This window comes from Bos grunniens, chromosome 5, assembly GCF_055505025.1.
Source record: "Bos grunniens cultivar Pamir isolate PY7600 chromosome 5, Bosgru_T2T1.0, whole genome shotgun sequence".
Lineage (NCBI taxonomy): Eukaryota > Metazoa > Chordata > Mammalia > Artiodactyla > Bovidae > Bos > Bos grunniens.
The window spans coordinates 41,304,185-41,324,754 of NC_141169.1; the positions used below are offsets into that span (position 1 = coordinate 41,304,185).

A 20,570-nucleotide genomic window follows, 5' to 3' on the forward strand; every position below is an offset into this window, starting at 1 on the left:
GTTAAAAGCACATTGTATTTCCTTCCTGACCACTTGCCCAGTCCCCATCTCTTTGAGAGAGAAAAGCTTCATCTAAATTATTTCATCTGATTGATGACTGTCATTTATAACTTTATTGCTACTTCTGTCTTGGGTATTCCTTTGGAAAAGGTGTATGGATTCATTACATATTCTAATGTATTATCTATAGATTATAAGATAAAGTCAAGCATGTATCTGCTGATACTTTTTAAGTTGACCTGTCTTTATACTTAGAAATGTCTCTTAATAGTAGGCTTCCCTGGTGGCTCAGATTTGCCTCACAGAAGAGCCTACTAGAGCATTATTCAATAACCATTCATCTTTACTTTAGTCTCAATTCTAAAAAGGCACATATTTTTTAAACCATATATACATGAAGGAATATCTAACAGCAAGAGACAAAATGGAAAAGTTACAAAATTTCAAATATAATATTCATCTGGGACCATTTAAAACTGTAAGTCCTACAGGGCTTTACACTAAATTGCCTCTGAGGACACAGTTGGTAATGCATAGATTGCTTCTTTTTCTTACTACAGTTTATTTAAAATTAAGGAAATTCATGTTATACATAAGTAATAATACCAGGGAGCTCCCTGATAGCCTCATGGTTAGGATTTGGGGCTTTCACTGCCATGGTCCAAGTTCAATCCCTGGTCAGAGAACTGAGATCTTGCAAGCCACACAGTGCAGCCAATAAATAAATAAAATAAAATAAAAAAGAATATAAAAATATAGTCTAACATATATTCTCATTTTTAACAGATTAAAAGGGCTTCAAATTTCTCTATCTTTCATTAACATAGAACATACTATTTTCATGTCACAACTTAATTACTCCTAAAAATTTCCTAACTCAAAGTTTAAGTTCTTCTAACTTTCTTGCAAAAAAAGTATTTGAAAAGTCTGTTTGATGGTACTATTTGCCCCAAATAAATCACCTTATATACAATAAGAAAACCCATGAACTATTTTCTATTTTCAAATTATTAGGTCATATCACCTTTATATTGAAAAGCCAAGGCTTCATGGCATCAACTTCTGCTTGCCCTTTGCTGAGGTCATAGACTGCAAGATACAAGGCTCGTTGGGTCATAAAGTGGGGATGAGTGCTGTAGAATTCCTCACGACCTAAATAAAGATTGGAGAACTTTTCAGTCTTCCAGAGAATAGACAAAAATCCTCTTCTTCAAAAATAAAGTTAGATGGCACTACCCACTCTTTACCATACAAAAAAAAAAAAAAGAGAGAGAGAGAGAGAAAAACAATCAAAAGATAACAGCTACAAGATTACACTGGGTTTTTACTAGGGATTGACAACTTCTTGCTTATGTGTCAGCTATGTAGCTTCAGCTGACACGTGCTGGTTCCTAACATTTCCTTCCATGGCTTCTCCATTCTGGTGGCAAGGGAAGAATTAGGAGAAATAAATGACTTTGGAATAATTCCATATGATCCATCAGGTCTCTGTAGTATTGAAACAGAAAATTCAGTTTTTAAATCCCTGTTTTAAAAAAGATATCTGAATAAAAAATTTAGCAAAATAAATACCTGCAAAATCCCATACATTCAGAATGAGGTCTTTCTTCCCTTTGCCTCTTATTTGGATGGGCCAGTCTTTCACATCAATGCCAACTGTGGCACCTTGCATCCCAAGATCTGATTTCTTGATTTTCATTAATTGCTGTAATAAGGTGGTCTTGCCACTCCCAGTATTTCCCACAATCATAAGTTTCATTCGGTTATAGGGCACAGCCTTTTTCAACCGCTGCTGAAGAAACCTGGTATTTGAAAAACAAAAATAAAATAATAAACTGCTTAACAGCATACTTAGGCTATAGGTGAATTCTTATGCACTGAATTATTTTAAATATCAAAATGTCATAATGTACAGTATGCAAAAGAGCACATAACTCATACTAACTTAATAATGCATGTGTCTTTCAATGCATTGTTAATACATCTACTTTGTTAGTGATGTTGGTTGGTCTAGCTGATAATGATTAGAAGCCTCATCAAATATAATGACACTAGAAAGAATCTAAGTATCAAAATGTTTATAATACTCATTAAAATTTTACATAAAACACATACACAATTTCTTTAAATATCACAAATAAAACTCTAAAAATTATAAAGCATAAAATTTTACAAAGCCCATAGGATAAAGAAGCAAGGTAGATCAATGTTTAGTTTTTTTTGTTTGTTTGTTAACAAGTTTTATTTTATTTATTTTTTTTTGCTATTGTTTTTTTTTTTAAATTTTAACTTTACAATATTGTATTGGTTTTGCCATGTATTAAAGAAGCTCCATAATGTTCTCCACAGTGGTTATACCAATTTGCATTCCCACTAACAGTGTAAGAGGGTTCCCTTTTATCCACACCCTCTCCAGCATTTATTGCTTATAGATTTTTTGATGATGGCCACTCTGGCTGATGCGAGGTGATGCCTCATTGTAGTTTTGATTTGCATTCTCTAAGAATTAGTGATACTGAGCATCTTTTCATATGCCTTTTGGCCATCTGTATGTCTTCTTTGTAGAGATGTCTATTTAGGTCTTTCACCCATTTTTGATTGGACTGTTTGATTTTTTGATATTGAGCTCCATAGGCTGTTTGTATATTTTAAAGGTTAATCCTTTGTCTGTTGCTTCATTTGCAAATATTTTCTCCCATCCTGAGGGTTGTCTTCTCATCTTGTTTATGGTTTCCTTTGCTCTGCAAAAAGCTTTTATGCTTAATTAGGTGCCAATTATTTGTTTTTATTGTCATTATTTTATGGGATAAGTCAAAAAAAGATCTTGCTGTGATTTATGTCAAAGAGTATTTTTCCTATATTTTCCTCTAAGGGTTTTACAGTTTATTTTTTTTTATGATATTAGGTAGAATTCTAATTTCATTCTTTTACACGTAACTAATTTCATTCTTTTACATGTAATTCTAATTTCATTCTTTTACATGTCCAGATTCCCCAGCACCACTTACGGAAGAGGCTGTCTTTTCTCTATTGTACTCTTGCCTCCTTTGTTATAGATTGAAGGGAAGTTGCTCAGTCGTGTCTGACTATTTGCGACCCCACAGACTGTAGCCTACCAGGCTCCTCTGTCCATGGGATTTTCCAGGCAATAGTACTGGAGTGGATTGCCATTTCCTTCTCCAGGGGAGCTTCCCAACCCAGGGATCGAACCCAGGTCTCCCTCTTTGTAGACAGACGCTTTACCGTCTGAGCCACCAGGGAAGTCTGTAGGTTTATCTCTGGGCTTTCTATCCTGTACTGCTGGTCTATATTTCTATTTTTTGTGCCAGTACTATACTATAGTGTTTTGATTACTATAGCTTTGTAGTATAGTTTGAAGACAGGGAACCTGATTCCTCCTGCCCCATTTATCTTTTTCAAGATTACTTTAGCTTTTCAGGGTCTTTTGTGTTTCCATACAAACTATAAAAATTTTTGTTCTAATTCTGTGAAGAATGCCACTGGTAATTTGATAGGAATTTCTCTGAATCTGTAGATTGCTTCGTGTAGTATATTAATTTTCTATCAATTCTATCAATTCTTTCTCTATCAATTCTTCCAATAGAAGAACATGGTATATTTTTCTATCAGTTTGTATCCTCTTTGATTTCTTTCATCAGTGTTTTTTAGTTTTCTAAGTATAGTTCTTTTGCTTCCTTAGGTAGATTTATTCCTAGGTAATTTATTCTTTTGTTGTGATGGTAAATGTGATTACTTTTTTAATTTCTCTTTTTACTCTTTTGTTGCTAGTGTATAGGAATGCAAGAGATTTCTGTGCATTAATTTTGTATCCTGAAACTTCACCAAATTCATTGATAACATCCCAGCAGTTTTCTGGTAGAATCTTTTGGATTCTCTGTATATAGTAACATGTCATCTGCAAACAGTTTTACTTCTTCCTTTTCAATTTATATTCCTTTTATTTCTTTTTCTTCTCTAATTGCCATGGTGAGGGCTTACAAAACTATGTTGACTAAGTGGTGAGACTGGACATCCTTGTCTTGCTCTTGATGTTAGGGAAAATGCTTTCAGTTTTTCACCACTGAGAATGATGCCTACTGTTAGTCTGTCATATATGGCCTTTATTATGTTGAGTAAGTTCCCTTTATGCCCATTTTCTGAAGAAGGAAATGGCAACACACTGCAGTATTCTTGCCTAGAGAATCCCAGGGACAGAGGCTGGTGGGCTGACATCCATGGGGTCGCACAGAGTCGGACACAACTGAAGCGACTTAGCAGCAGCAGCAGCAGCACGACCATTTCTGGAGAGTTTTGATCATAAACAGGTGCTGAATTTTGTCAAAAGCTTTTTCTGTATCTATTGAGATGATTATATGATTTTTATTCTTTAATTTGTTAATATGGTATACCACATTGATTTATTTGCATGTATTAAAGAATCTTTGCATTCCTGTGATAAACTCCACTTGTTCATGGTATATGATCCTTTTAATTTGTTGCTGGATTCTGTTTGCTAGTATTTTGTTGAGGGATTTGTGTCCATGTTCATCTGTGACACTGGTCTATAATTTTCTTTCTTTTTTTTTTGTAGGTCTCCCCTGGTGGCTCCGTCTGTAAAGACTCTGCCTGTAATACAAGAGACCCAGGTTTGATCCCTGACATGGGGAGATTCCTTGGAGAAGGAACCTTTTTTTGCAATATCTTTGTCTGCTTTAATTATCAGGGTGATGGTGGTCTTGAAGAACGAATTTGGCAGTGCTTCTCCTTTTCCAATATTTTGGAAAAGTTTTAAAAGGATAAGAGTTAGCTCTTCTTTAAGCGTTTGACAGAATTTGCCTGGAAAGTCATCTGGTGCTGGACTTTTGTGTGTTGGAAGATTTTTTTTTTTTTCATTTTGATGTGTCAATTTTATTATTATATGCCCACACAATATAAATTTCTTATTTTACCACTACCAGCTTTTGAAATGATTTTTAAGAATTGTTGTTTCTCAGTTGACCTTTTGGGGACTGTTTTGCCATAAAAATGTCTTTTCATTTTACTTAGTTAAATATGTCATCTTATGCTGGATTTCTTCCTTTAAGGCAGTTCGGCATACTTATGGATTTTAGTGTGTAGTTTTCTAGATATTCACCTAGAATCCATAGGATTCTCCAGGCAAGAATACTGGAGTGGCTTGCATTCTCTCCTCCAGGGAATCTTCCCAACCCAGGAATTGAACCTGTCTCTCTTATGCCTCCTGCATTGGCTGGCAGGTTCTTTACCACTAGAGCCACCGGGAAACCCCTGTTTCTATATAAGTGCACATATATTCACATATCTTTCTGAAAGTACAATAGTGACCATAGCAGTTGAAGTCTCTGTTTTGCATTGTCATGGTGAAGTAATAGTACAATGAACATCTATTATAATATAACATCTTCAGGCATGAATCCTATGAAAAAATTTATTCAGGACAAAAGGATGGATTGACATAGTGTCTGTAGAATTTACAGAGTATAGTTTGAAAAGCCTTTTGCATGTTGAACAAAGACCAGAATAGCATTGGGGTATGCTCAACAGATTCATTTTAAATATATGATAGTGCTTAAACTCCAAGAATAACAAATACATGATGCCCCATAAGAAAACTGGGAAAGAGCTTCCCTCATTCCTTATAGAACAGTAAAAAATTGGTCAAAGAAATGGAAAAGATTTTTGGAAAATGTCTTCTATTGCTTTATATAAAATGTGTTTAGCTTTTGTTGTTTTTCTTTGGATATTCATTTTTGTTGGTTTATTTACTTTGCCCATTTTTCTTTTGGGGTAGTCAAATATTTCAGGTTTCTTTCATTATAAAAGTATAACTGTTTCTGTCAAGGAAAACATGTATTTTTCTTTTGAAAATTATTTTTCCTGGGCGTCAAGTATAGATAACTGGAATTGGAATGTTGTGAAACAAAGGAAGCTTTAATTCATCACATAATCTCAGGGACCATTCAGTTCAGTTCAGTTCAGTCGCTGAGTCATATCCAACTCTTTGCAACCCCATGAACTGCAGCATGCCACACCTCCCTGTCCATCACCAACTCCCAGAGTTCACTCAAACTCATGCCCATTGAGTCGGTGATGCCATCCAGTCATCTCATCCTCTGTCGTCCCCTTCTCCTCTTGCCCCTAATCCCTCCCAGCATCAGAGTCTTTTCCAATGAGTCAACTCTTCGGATGAGGTGGCCAACGTACTGGACCATTGCTAAGTCACTCTGTGCGACCCCAGGCTCCACTGTCCTCGGATTCTCCAGGCAAGAACACCAGAGTGGGTTGCCATTTCCTTCTCCAGTGCATGCAAGTGAAAAGTGAAAGTGAAGTTGCTCAGTCATGTTTGACTTTTAGCGACCCCATGGACTGCAGCCCACCAGGCTCCATGGGATTTTTCCAGGCAAGAGTACTGGATTGGGGTGCCATTTAGAGCTTATTAAATCTTTTACTCTCTAATGTCTATTTCATTTCCCTCTCTTCTCTCTCTTCCTTGCCTCTCTTTCACACACACACATACTTTTTATATTTGTTTAAATATAAAGCTGAAAGTGATCATAAAAATAAACCCCAAGTTTATTGGTCTCTGGGCAAGCTATGAACTGGAATTTCTGGGTACCATTTATACATTCTGTAGAAGAAAGATGATCTGACATGATCAGCTTGAGTTTATAATGGTATATGGTGTGAGCAGGATGGTTCTGGGTGAGAAATCCGTAGCAGGAACATAGGCCAGGAGGACGTGGTGTGAGCGTGTGTGTGTGTGTGTGTGTGTGTGTCTGTGAGTGTGTGCTTGTGCTTTGAGAACAGTTCTTTTTAAAGTGAAGGTACTTGGACTCATCTGTTCATGTGCCTTATCACAGAGCCCAGACTTCGGCCAGCAGAAGGTACTAAGGATGGGAGATTTTTTAATTCACAGGATGCTTTTGCAACTAAATTCATAAAGTGCAAGGAACAACCATTTTCCTTAGGTCCTTTGTAGTGACCATTTCCTCAGGCACATATTTCTCTTGATATCATACTAGATCTTTCCCTCCCTTTCTTGAGCTATCTGTTCAATTATCACCTTGATTGCTGGCCTTACCTAAACACTCAATACTTGAAAATACCTCCTACTGCTGCTGCTTCTAAGTCACTTCAGTCGTGTCCGACCCCATAGATGGCAGCCCACCAGGCTCCCCCATCCCTGGGATTCTCCAGGCAAGAACACTGGAGTGGGTTGCCATTTCCTTCTCCATGTTGGAAGACTTTTAATGACAGTTTTAATTTCATTACTTACGACTGGTCCTTTATATTTTCTAATTCCTCCTGGTTCAGCCTTGGACCAATCCCACTGCTGGGCATATACCCTGAGAAAATTATAACTCAAAAAGACACATGTACTCCAATGTTCACTGCAGCAGTATTTACAATAGCCAGGACATAGAAGCAGCCTACATGTCCATCGACGGATGATAGGTAAAGATGTGGTACATATATACAGTGGAATGTTACTCATAAAAAGGAACGAGATTGAGTCAGTTGAAGTGATGTGGATGAACCTAGAGCTTGTCATAAAAAGTGAAGTAAGTCAGAAAGAGAAAAACAAACATCATATATTAACACATATATATGGAATCTAGAAAAATAGTACTGATGGACCTATTTGCAGGGCAAGAATAGAGACACAGACACAGAGAACAGACTTGTGGAAACAGGCAGGGAAGGAGAGGGAGGACGAATTGAGAGGCAGTATTAACATATATATATTACCGTGTTTACAACAGCGAGAAGCTGCCGTATAGCACAGGGAGCTCAGAGCACAACTCCGTGATCACCTAGATGGGTGGAATGGCAGGGGGAGGCTCCAGAGGGAGGGGATATATGTATACATAGAGCTGCTTCACAATGTTCTACAGTAGCAACTAATGCAACATTGTAAAGCAATTATATTCCAGCAAAAAAAAATCAAAACCATCAAGGTAGAGTATACAAGCATACTGTTATATTCATCCTTGATAGTGAAGTTCTATTTGGTACATGTATTCATACATGGTATACATAATGTATATATTCATATATATTGTACATGCATACATATAATGTACATGGAAAGGAAGAGTATATTGGTTAAACTACACTGATACACATAAATGATTTTACTATCGGCAGATAATATGTTGCTATTCCTAACAATATTAATGCAAAAGTAATTGAAACTTACTAGAAGTGCTACCAGTGGCTAACAATACCATCTTTAAATTAACAGAACATGTAAATGTTCTTAAAAATAAAATGGATACAGAAAAATACATTTAACTATGTTAAAATGCTGCCACAGTTCAAAATTAGAATAGTGAACTAAATCATAAGTGAATCTTAGGGAATATTAACTGATTCATTCTCACAATTAATAGGACTTTGAGGAACATTCTTGATAATCTGCATCACCAATAAACAAGAAAATCAAAGTTCCAAATATCTATTTATTAAGACTTCACTATTCTTTGTCATTCTTCAAAGAAGCAAGTGAGAACTACAATTTCTAAATTACTCCAGGTCTATGTACTCTCTAAAAATGTTTAAAAGGTTTAAAAATATTTAAGTTACATAGTAGCTTGATAGCATAATACTCTGAAAACTTCTTACAACTAAATGTTTAGTAAGAATTGAACAAATTTTATATGAGCATCTTTTCCAGTTTCAGAAAGGAAAATCATGGGAAATACTTATGTAGGATGAGGGGTAGTCATGTTATTTAGCATAACTGCTCACAAACACTTTGATCATAAAATAGACAGAAAGTCAAATGTAAATTATGAAAATTTAAGGAAGAGGATTGGGTAACTAGATAAGTAGGTAGTTAGGAACTCCAAGTTCACTGATAATGCAACAATTATTAACTGTATGCCAGACTCTGTGTTTGGTGCCACGAATGAAACAGAGAGTAAACACAGCAGATATTATAGGCAAGTCAAGGATCCATTGAGAGGTGATAACTGAGTTGAAACCTATAAGATAAATATAGATAGGAGCAGTTTGTGGAAATAAAAACATGATTTTATGGGTAGGTAACAAGACTAACATGCTCAAATGGTAACAAAGAATAGAATAAAGTTCATTATTAACTTGAAGTTCATAAAGTATAAAATCAGAAACAAGCATACTTGAAAGTTTTGGTGGTTTCAAAAATGATAAGGTTGAGTAGGTTATCAGCTTCATAGGCAAAACAGAAGTAATTTTATATCCTTTAAGTAACTATAATGCTTTAAGATAGAATAGACATATGATAAATACTTCCTACATGAAACCCAGATCGAGAAGCCATTATATTCTGCTCTATTTCTTCAGATTGATAATTGGTAATAAGAGAACAAAGATTAATAATTTCCTTTTAGAGTCCATTTCTACTGAAAAGCATAATAAGGAGAAGTAATTTTCTCAACCTTAACTTGGCCAGGAAGAAATTAAAAGCTCTGCAGTGGCACCAAATAAATCCATTTACTAAGTAAAAGGCAAATGACATAGAGTACATCATGCTAGATGGTCCTATACATTCTTTTTTATGAATTGTAACTATATATCCACCAAAATAACCAGAAAAGGACATCGGAAACAAATTCAGTTAAAAAAATAAAAATAAAAGTATCTAACCTTATGATGTCTTTGGCTTTACATCCTACATGTTTAAAATCAAAATTAAGATGCAGTTCATCCAAAGGAAGATCCCATATTTTGCTTAATTTCCCCATTTCATTGGGAAAGGATCTCAGTTCCAAGTTGTAACTAACATCAAGAGATGTCAGATTTTCAAGACAGCCAATCTCAGGAGGAATCTTAATGAAATAAAAAAGAGCAAACACTGTTGGTGGGAAGGAAGAAAAGTGTGCTACCAAAAAACAAGATGCTACTAGAAAACAAGAGAGGCTCCGAGACTCTATGAGCAAACTGTACAGCCTTCCAACAGAGTTCTAAAACTTTCCAAAGGTTTGTCATAGTTCCCATCAAAAACGTTTGAAAACATAATATAAAGGACTTACCCAAAACAATCTACGGCATTTGTTTATAATCTTTTAAAATCCATTTTCCCTTGGAAGCATATTTCATTGCTTCACAACATTTTATATGTTTTTTATATGTATCCAAATCCAATAGTCGGTGGCTTCAGGCTATTCCCTCTCACTATGTTCTTCAGCAAAACCAAAGATCTAATCATCACAAATTTACATATAACTTAACATTCTCAAAATACAACTAAATGTTTAAACCTTAGGTGGCATAATAATTGCAATATTCCAAATTTTTAAGTAATACTCACTATTTTTATAACAGCTAACAGTAATCTGATGCAAAAAAGCTAGGTACCAAAATTATGCAGAGTTATTCTGGAACCTCATGGTTTCAGATGCTTTACTCTCTTTGGCTTTTATAGACAATAGGCTTGAAGCTGGGATGAATGGACAGTTAATTTCAGATTTATAATAAAGACTGGTCCATTTGGGTGAGGGGGTGAGGGAGTATGATGGAAGAATACAGAAATTTAAGAATGTGGAAAACAATGTCAGCTGAAGAACAAAGGCTATACACGGCCTGGTGAAACTTGAGAAATGCAGCATGTCTGAGAGTCTGTTAACAGATCAGAGATTTCATGGTAAATTGACACAATTAAAGCATTACATGTATTTGCAATCAAACATATATAAATATATAGATATTCAAAATAAAAGAGAGTACAAAAGGCAATCTTTAAGGAAATTAAGCATGTTAGTATACCCATTTACCTCAGGGTAGGATTAGATCTTACTCAAAAAGTAAGCAGTATCAAATAACAGATTTTGAAATGATAATCTATGATAACAGACATTACAAAAGCACATTTTTTCAAATTGGCAGTAATTTTAAACAAATATGATCTCCTTACCTCTTTCAGTTTATTATGAGAAAGATGTAGTTTCTCTATTCTAGACCATGCACATGCTTTTTCACTCAAGTCCAAGATACTGATCTGATTATGACTAAACAAGAGTTCCCTTAAGTTCAAAGATCTCCAGTGCACAGGACCTGGTAGATATCGAATATCATTGCTGCTCATATCTAAGGACCGCAGGCTGAAACAATACAATGTTGAGAATAAAAATCAAGTGAGTATTTCTATATACATGAAATAACATCACAAATAACTTTCAGCAGAGAATAAGATACAATTTTAAAACTAATATTTATTTAAGTCAGTCCTAATGAGGCGGATGAAACTGGAGCCTATTATACAGAGAGAAGCAAGTCAGAAAGAGAAACAACAACACTATATATTAATGCATATATATGGAATTTAGAAAGACGGTAACAACAATCTTAAAAAAAAGGCAGCAAAAGAGATACAAATGTAAAGAACACGCTTTTAACTCTCTGGGAGAAGGCAAGGGCGGTATGATTTGAGAGAATAGCACTGAAACATATGCAATACCATATGTAAAAAGATGACCAGTGCAAGTTCAAAGCATGAAGCAGGGCACTCAAAGCTGGTGCTCTGGGACAACCCAGAGGGATGGGGTGGGGAGGGAAGTGGGAGAGGGATTCAGGATGGGGGGACATATGGGCACCCATGGCTGATTCATTTCAATGTACGGCTAAAACTATCACAGTATTGTAAGTAATCATGCTTCAATTAAAAGAAATTAAAGAAAATTAAAAAAAAAAAATATATGAGTACACAGGTGTGGTTTTTTGTATATGTAAAGGTATATGTGGTAGGAAAAAAAAGGCATGTCTTAATAGGAACATTTAAATAAGGCCCAATAAAAACTAAATTGAGGTCTAATTTCCCTACTTCAGAAATATAAAAATGTCAATCAGAATGAAAGATTGTATTTTACATTTACAATGCATGAGAAATCATAATTAACAAAATTAAAATTCCTGCCTTCTATACAAGATTCACAAATATGTAGCTTCCATTTCTCTCTTCAATCTCATTCAAATCTGGATGGATTTTTCAGAGGTCAGGTCCTCAAGTTTATTACCAGCTTGTCTCAGTGTGATATACACCATAACACTGATCATGATATCTTGTGTACAGTATGCCTTCAATGAAAATTTGTTGCTTTCATGCAGGAATAGCTACCCAAAAAGAAAATGAAGTGCTCAGTCATGTCCGACACTTTGTGACCCCATGGACTATAGCCTACCAGGTTCCTCCATCTAAAGGATTTTCCAGGCAAGGGTACTGGAGTGGGGTGCCATTTCCTTCTCCAGGGGATCTTCCCAAGCCAGGAATTGAACGCCCAGGTCTCCTGCACTGCAGGCAGACGCTTTACCTCCTGAGTCACCAGGGAAACAAAGTTTGTAAGAAACAGCAGGAAAACACATGTCACGTGTAAGGTTACATGTGTAGAAAAACTAAAAGTAGCAACTGTGGTATATTTGACTATGTAAAAGGTTGCCTGGACTTTTACTACTGTTACTGATTCTTTTCACCCAGCATATTTGAAGCATGATAAATTAATTCTAAGATCTGCTAGACCAAGATTCAGATCTATAAAGCAACATTTTTGCTCTACTTTGTTAGATATTGCTCTATTAGATTTAGATTTTGCTCTAGTTACTTTATAAAAACAGTTGAAAGCAATAAAATTTACTTGACTATATGAAAGGCAAGACACGTATGTGTGACCAACAATGTGACTGAGACAAAATTGACAATTGTAAAGTTGTTCAAAGGCAATGCCTCTTGGCTTTAAGACTAAGCTTGGAGCCTAAAGGTGGCCAAGTACATGCTCATTTGTGAAACTAGAATAAATTTAAAGAAATACATATAAACACTGGAAATGTACACCTGAAAATGGTGTCTGAAGGTACAGTGTAATTCAGTTTAGTTCAGTAGCTCAGTCGTGTCTGACTCTGACCCCATGAGTTGCAGCACGCCATGCCTCCCTGTCCATCACCAACTCCTGGCGTTCACTCAAACTCACATCCATCAAGTCAGTGATGCCATCCAGTCATCTCATCCTCTGTCATCTCCTTCTCCTGCCCCCAATCCCCCTCAGCATCAGAGTTTTTTCCAATGAGTCAACTCTTCGCATGAGGTGGCCAAAGTATTGGAGTTTCAGCTTTAGCATCAGTACTTCCAAAGAACACCCAGGACTGATTTCCTTTAGAATGGACTGGTTGGATCTCCTTGCAGTCCAAGGGACTCTCAAGAGTCTTCTCCAATACCACAGTTCAAAAGCATCAATTCTTCAGTGCTCAGCTTTCTTCACAGTCCAACTCTCACATCCATACATGACTACTGGAAAAAACCATAGCCTTGACTAGATGAACCTTTGTTGGCAAAGTAATGTCTCTGCTTTTGAATATGCTATCTAGGTTGGTCATAACTTTCCTTCCAAGGAGTAAGCGTCTTTTAATTTCATGGCTGCAGTCACCATCTGCAGTGATTTTGGAGCCCCAAAAAGATAAAGTCTGACACTGTTTCCACTGTTTCCCCGTCTATTTCCCCTGAAGTGATGAGACCAGATGCCATTATCTTCGTTTTCTGAATGTTGAGCTTTAAGCCAATTTTTTCACTCTCCACTTTCACTTTCATCAAGAGGCTTTTTAGTTCCTCTTCACTTTCTGCCATAAAGGTGTTGTCATCAGCATATCAGAGGTTATTGATATTTCTCCCACAGTCTTGATTCTAGCTTGTGCTTTTTCCAGCCCAGGGTTTCTAATGATGTATTCTACATATAAGTTAAATAAGCAGGGTGACAATATACAGCCTTGACGTACTCCTTTTCCTATTTGGAACCAGTCTGTTGTTCCATGTCCAGTTCTAACTTTTGCTTCCTGACCTGCATACAGTTTTCTCAAGAGGAAGGTCAGGTGGTCTGGTATTCCCATCTCTTTCAGAATTTTCCACAGTTTATTGTGATCCACACAGTCAAAGGCTTTGGCATAGTCAGTAAAGAAGAAGTAGATGTTTTTCTGGAACTCTTGCTTTTTCGATGATCCAGTGGATGTTGGCAATTTGATCTCTGGTTCCTTTGCCTTTTCTAATACCAGCTTGAACATCTGGAAGTTCACAGTTCACGTATTGCTGAAGCCTGGCTTAGAGAATTTTGAGCATTACTTTACTAGCGTGGGAGATGAGTGCAACTGTGCAGTAGTTAGCGCATTCTTTGGCATTGCCTTTCTTTGGGATTGGAATGAAAACTGACCTTTTCCAGTCCTGTGGCCACTGCTGAGTTTTTCAAATTTGCTGGCATGTTGAGTGCAGCACTTTTACGGCATCATCTTTCAGGATTTGAAATAGCTCAACTGAAATTCCGTCATCTCCACTAGCTTTGTTCATAGTAATGCTTTCTATGGCCCACTTGACTTCACATTCCAGGATGTCTGGCTCTAGGTGAGTGATCACACCATCATGATTATCTTGGTCGTGAAGATAATTTTTTGTACAGTTCTTCTGTGTATTCTTGCCATCTCTTCTTAATATCTTCTGCTTCTGTTAGGTCCATACCATTTCTGTCCTTTATCGAGCCCACGTTTGCATGAAATGTTCCCTTGGTATCTCTGATTTTCTTGAAGAGATCTCTAGTCTTTCCCATTCTGTTGGTTTCCTCTATTTCTTTGCATTGATCGCTGAGGAAGGCTTTCTTATCTCTCCTTGCTATTCTTTGGAACTCTGCATTCAGATGCTTATATCTCTCCTTTTCTCCTTTGCTTTTCGCTTCTCTTCTTTTCACAGCTATTTGTAAGGCCTCCCCAGACAGCTATTTTGCTTTTTTGCATTTCGTTTCCATGGGGATGGTCTTGATCCCTGTCTCCTGTACAATGTCACGAACCTCAGTCCATAGTTCATCAGGCACTCTACCAGTTCTAGGCCCTTAAATCTATTTCTCACTTCCACTGTATAATCATAAAGGATTTGATTTAGGTCATACCCAAATGCTCTAGTGGTTTTCCCTACTTTCTTCAATTTAAGTCTGAATTTGGCAATAAGGAGTTCATGATCTGAGCCACAATCAGCTCCCGGTCTTGTTTTTGCTGACTGTATAGAGCTTCTCCATCTTTGGCTGCAAAGAATATAATCAATCTGATTTCGGTATTGACCATCTGGGAATGTCCATATGTAGAATCTTCTCTTGTGTTGCTGGAAGAGGGTGTTTGCTATGACGAATGTGTTCTCTTGGCAAAACTCTATTAGCCTTTACCCTTCTTCATTCTGTATTCCAAGGCCAAATTTGCCTGTTATCCCAGTTGTTTCTTGACTTCCTACTTTTGCATTCCAGTCCCCTATAATGAAAAGGACATCTTTTTTGGGTGTTAGTTCTAAAAGGTCTTGGAGGTCTTCATAGAACCTTTCAACTTCAGCTTCTTCAGCATTACTGATTGGGGCATAGACTTGGATTACTATGATATTAAATGGTTTGCCTTGGGAATGCACAGAGGACTGTGTAAATTTCTAGCTCTCTAGGAAGAAACCTTCCTTATGACATTAATCTCTAATCAATTTTTACAAATAAATGGTCTCCAAACACATTTTCAGCAAAGCATTATGTTTAAAATATAAGACCATCTATATTCTATAGGTGCTTGTATGTCAGAATTAAGAGTCTGAAATCAAACTACCAGTGTGGTGGTTTGAACTATGACTTTGGGCAAGTTACTTCCTCTTTTAATGAAACAGTGTTCTCATTTTAAAGTAGAGATGATAACAGGAAGTACTGATATTTCATAGAATTATTAGGAAGATTAAAGATATGACACACTGTTAGGCAGTTAGAACAGTGTTCCACACATTTTAATGCTAGTTTTAAATTGACTACTATATATCTGTCTCACACCTTTCATTGTTAAATCATAACTAAGGATTATTTGCCTGTATATGTGTATATATATATATATATATATATATATGCACATGTACCTTTATGGATTTTGCTTATAATATTTAACACTAGTAGAATAGTTATTTAAGATGACAACACCTTTGAAAGCCATTTAATATCTGAATTTGCAGTTAACAGGAAACTTTATTTTTAATGAAATTAAGTAAAAATATTCCCAAATACCTGAAACTACAGAAATTTTCACCAAAAATGTCATTCAAACATAACTGAAATATAATTTCAAAATTAACAGTGTCTTAGAAACATAACCCCCAAAGCAAGTGAAATTTTAAAAGTTAAAGTGACAGCCAGTACAATCTCATTTGATTATAATAATGTAACCATTAATTACTCTTAAATTGTTTCTATGCAACAACACATTAAATTAAAATAAAAGTTTAAAAGTCCAAACAACAACTTAGGTCTTTTGTCTAATAAAAATCAAACATTCATAGATTTTTAAACATTAAGTTTAGTAGGTTTAGAAATCAGTTACATTTATATGTCTAAGTTAAAACCAAGTTTCTGAAAGTTCTGTTTCAGCTCATGTGGTTTTTAAAATTAAAATAATAAACTTACTGTGGGAGATGTAAAATTGCTTCTGGGACACACGTGAATCTGTTTTGAGATAATTTTAGGCTTGTGATAGAAGAAGGCAAAAAAGGCATAGTAGCTAAGAGAAAATAAAGGTGAGTTAATGGACATTTTAATCACTTTAACTAGATTTCTACCAGATTCCACACTAAGACAGCTATCAGTGATCTGACATGAAATTTAATTTCCATTCTTACCCTGACAATAAAAAGTTCTACTTCTAAAATTAGTTAATACTACCACAAAATATTAAAATAATACACCATAATTATAAGAATCTTCTAACTTGAAAGCTCTACAAGTGTCTAAATATAAACTCTTCTAACGTCTGCACAAAGGAAAAATCGTTAGAATATTCATTTCAAAGTATGTGTGATATTAATGTGACATATACTATCCATGCGTGCAGCGTGCTAAGTAGCTTTCGTCGTATCCTACTCTTTGCAATCCTATGGAGTGTAGTCGGCTAGGCTCCTGTGTCCTTGGAATTCTTCAGGCAAAAATAATGGAGTGGGTTGCCATGCCCTCCTCCAGGGAATCTTCCCAACCCAGAGATCGAACCCATGTCTCTTATGTCTCCTGCATTGGCAGGTGGGTTCTTTACCACTAGCAACACCTGGGAAGCCATATATATATTATATGTTAATTCAAATTACTGAAGTAAGTTTAAAAAACCATTTTGGAATAATTTACTAATCCACAGCATGATATAAAAATTCTCTTTAACACCATCTTATAAAGAATATTCTATGGAATAATTATGAAAATGAAATTGAAAGTGAGAGTTGCTCAGTCGTGTCTGACTCTGTGACCCCCATGAAATGTAGCCTGCCAGGCTCCTCTGTCCATGGCATTTTCCGCAAGAATACTGGAATGGGTTGCCATTCCTTTCTCCGGCATATCTTCCTGACCCAGGAATCGAACCCAGGTCTCCTGCACTGCAGGCAGATTCTTTACCATCTGAGCCACCAGGAAAGTCCATTGAATAATTATGGATGTTACTTAATAAAAGTATTCTTTGATCATATGATCTTCAGAGAATGGGGAAACATTAGGCAAAATAAAGTGAAATATCTCAAAGCTGTCAACACCCAGGTCTCCCGCATTACAGGCAGATTATTGTCTGACCCACCAGGAAAGTCACACCAAAGCTGTCAACATTTTAACGTATTTTATGAATTTCCAAAGGGAAATACAGTATTAAAACAAGGTACCTCCAAGGAATAAAATTCTACGGAACATAATTTTGAAAACTAAGTAAATCACACTGCCTGTTTTGTCATCTGTAAAAGTGCACCTAAATCGGATGAAGTCTGAAATTGTTTAGCGATCTGAAAATCTGTGGTTCTGTGAAAGTGGTTTGAGAAATTATTTCTTAGCATTTTCAAGGTTAATAATATGGGTTATCCTTTATCAAGAAAATCTTCAAGGGTCAAAATGTTCTAGGACATTACTAGAAGCTGTCTTCCTAAGAAGCAGAAACTTACATGCTATACCTTACCTATTTCCCAAACGTATTTGTAGCAAAATAAATTAGTATAATAGAAGTAATTCTCCACTTAGGAATTAAGAGTCTTTGGGTTCAGAGATTCTTGAGCTTTCTCATTCTATATGAGACAGACTCATAAAATCAAAGAACTGAAACTTCATTTCACAGAGGAATTTTTAATGGTTAGGGTTCTACTGAGGTTATCACCTCCATAGGGTGTTTTTCCAAATAGAAGGCCATTTCTACAACTATTAAATTTGTGTCGTGCAAAGAAAGCAGATTCCTGGAACAACTAATAAATTAATTTATGTTCCTGAACATTTCACACAAAAATCTCAGTACTTCAATTTCCTCAATTAGTCAAACAGAGATCATACTTGTCCCACCCTATAGGATTTTTGTGAGATTCAGCTGAGATGACATATTGACCATATGCTAGCTTTAGGGACCCTCGGATGCTCTTTTTTCTAGATCTAATTAAATGCAACAAACACAGACACTTCCGTATTTCCACAATTTAGATCGGATCCCCTTGAGGTATCCTCGTAGCATCTCGAAACTTATCATCATAGCACTTAGCATAATACACAATTACATTCATTTGTTCCATCATTACTTACTGTCTGTCTTCTGAACTTAACTACATGTTCTTTAAGGACAGAGTCTGAATTGCTTTGCTCATTAATGAGTGAATAATTCTATACCCAGTTTCAGGCTCATGGTAAGAACATGGTCAATATTCAAGAGGGTGAAAGGAAGGGAAAGAGAAGGAAAGTAATTTTATGTAAATTAATATGGATTTCATTGTTAGTAGTTTCTCAAAAATGTATAAAAATAAAATATTTTAAAGTAAGTAGTCAAACTATATTCTATTTAATAGAATTAAAAATTATTTTACCAAATCAGGTATAGAATAGGCATGTGGGTGGCAAGGTATGTATGTATGGCCTCCATTAAGGAAGCTAAAATAGGGGGAAAGTTCCCATTTATTACCATAGAAGTATTTTGTTCCTCAATATCAGAATTTGCAGACAGGCTAAAGTGAACATAAATCTCGGCTGTCTCACATGCTAAGAGAACATAGAGTACTCCAGGATTTTTAACAAAAGTGGCAATCATATAGTCCATGATTATAATACTTTGAACAGAGCAAGAGCTCAATGAATATACATTAAGCTAACTAATTTGAAATGATTAATGATCTAAATGATTAATTTGATTCCTAAAAAATAATAATAGCACATATACTCCAGAAAACTGTTAAACAAATTTCAGTAGGAAATCCAGTATTCCTGCTTCAACCATCTCAGGCAGCCATATTGAAATTTTAGTATAACCACAGAACCACAGATTAGTGACTACTTGTACTCCAAGATACTGCAGTCTTGGGCTTCCCTGGTGGCTCAGTGGGAAAGAATCTGCTTGCAGTGCAGGAGACCCAGGTTCAATCCCTAGGTTGGGAAGATCCCCCTGGGTTGAGGAGGGAATGCCAACCCACTCCAGTATTTTTGCCTAGAGAATCCCTTGGACAGAGGAGCCCGGCAGGCTACAGTCCATGAGGTCACAAAGAGTTGGACACAACTGAGCGACTAACACTTTTCATTAGATATTGACATTTAGCCTATGACAATAACAGCATGTTAAATAGCATAATATAATTTTTAATATTTTAGAATTTAAAAACTAGACTAATTTTTAGAGCAGCTTTAGGTTTACAGAAAAATTGAGAGGAAAATACAAAGTTCTCCCATATTTACCGTTTCCCCTCACCACCAGCAGCCCACACACATACATCTTTTCCCCATTATGAACACCTAGAATAGAATGTGCTGTTCTTAGTTGCTCAGTCGTGTCCAACTCTTTGCAACCCCATGAACTGTAGCCCACCAGGATCCTCTGCCCATGGGGTTTCTCCAGGCAGGAATACTACAGTGGGTTGCCATGCCCTCCTCCAGGGAATCTTCCCAAACCCAGGGACTGAGCCCAGGTCTCCCACATTGCAGGCAGATTCTTTACCATCTGAGCCACCAGGGAAGCCCTAAAGTAGAATAGTTTGGTATATTTGTTATAACTGATGGGCCAATATTATTAAGTAAAGTCCACAGTTTACAACAGAGTTCACTCTTCGTTTCCAATAGAGTTTACTCTTTGACAGGGCTTCCCTGGTAGCTGAGCTGGTAAAGAATCCACCCGCAATGTAGGAGCTGCTGCTGCTACTGCTGCTAAGTTGCTTCAGTCATGTCCGACTCTGTGCGACCCCAGAGACGGCAGCCCACCAGGCTCCCCCGTCCCTGGGATTCTCCAGGCAAGAATACTGGAGTGGGTTGCCATTTCCTTCTCCAATGCATGAAAGTGAAAAGTGAAAGTGAAGTCGCTCAGTCGTGTCTGACTCTTAGCGACCCCATGGACTGCAGCCTACCAGGCTCCTCCATCCATGGGATTTTTCCAGGCAAGGAGACTCTGGTTCAATTCCTGGGTTGGAAAGATTCCCCTGAAGAAGGGACAGCCCATCCACTCAAGTAACTTGGGTTTCCCTGGTGGCTCAGATGGTAAAGAATCTACCCACAAAGCAGGAGACCTGGGTTCAATCCCTGGGTTGGGAGGAGCCCCTGGAGAAGGGAACA

The 20,570-nt window shown here is 36.5% G+C and overlaps 1 protein-coding gene across 4 annotated transcripts in view; it reads right to left on the bottom strand.

Annotated features, from left to right (window-relative positions):
* The window catches only part of LRRK2 (leucine rich repeat kinase 2), a 211,469-nt gene that overhangs the window by 98,221 nt on the left and 92,678 nt on the right, over positions 1-20,570 (bottom strand). For all 4 annotated transcript variants that reach the window (XM_086399919.1, XM_086399918.1, XM_086399917.1 and 1 more), the window contains 5 exons: positions 16,443-16,536; positions 10,916-11,102; positions 9,649-9,830; positions 1,573-1,802; positions 1,025-1,152 (listed from right to left, as the gene is read on the bottom strand). In XM_086399919.1, the coding sequence (XP_086256045.1) occupies positions 1,025-1,152; positions 1,573-1,802; positions 9,649-9,830; positions 10,916-11,102; positions 16,443-16,536 (821 nt within the window). The remainder of the gene's footprint in view (positions 1-1,024; positions 1,153-1,572; positions 1,803-9,648; positions 9,831-10,915; positions 11,103-16,442; positions 16,537-20,570) is intronic.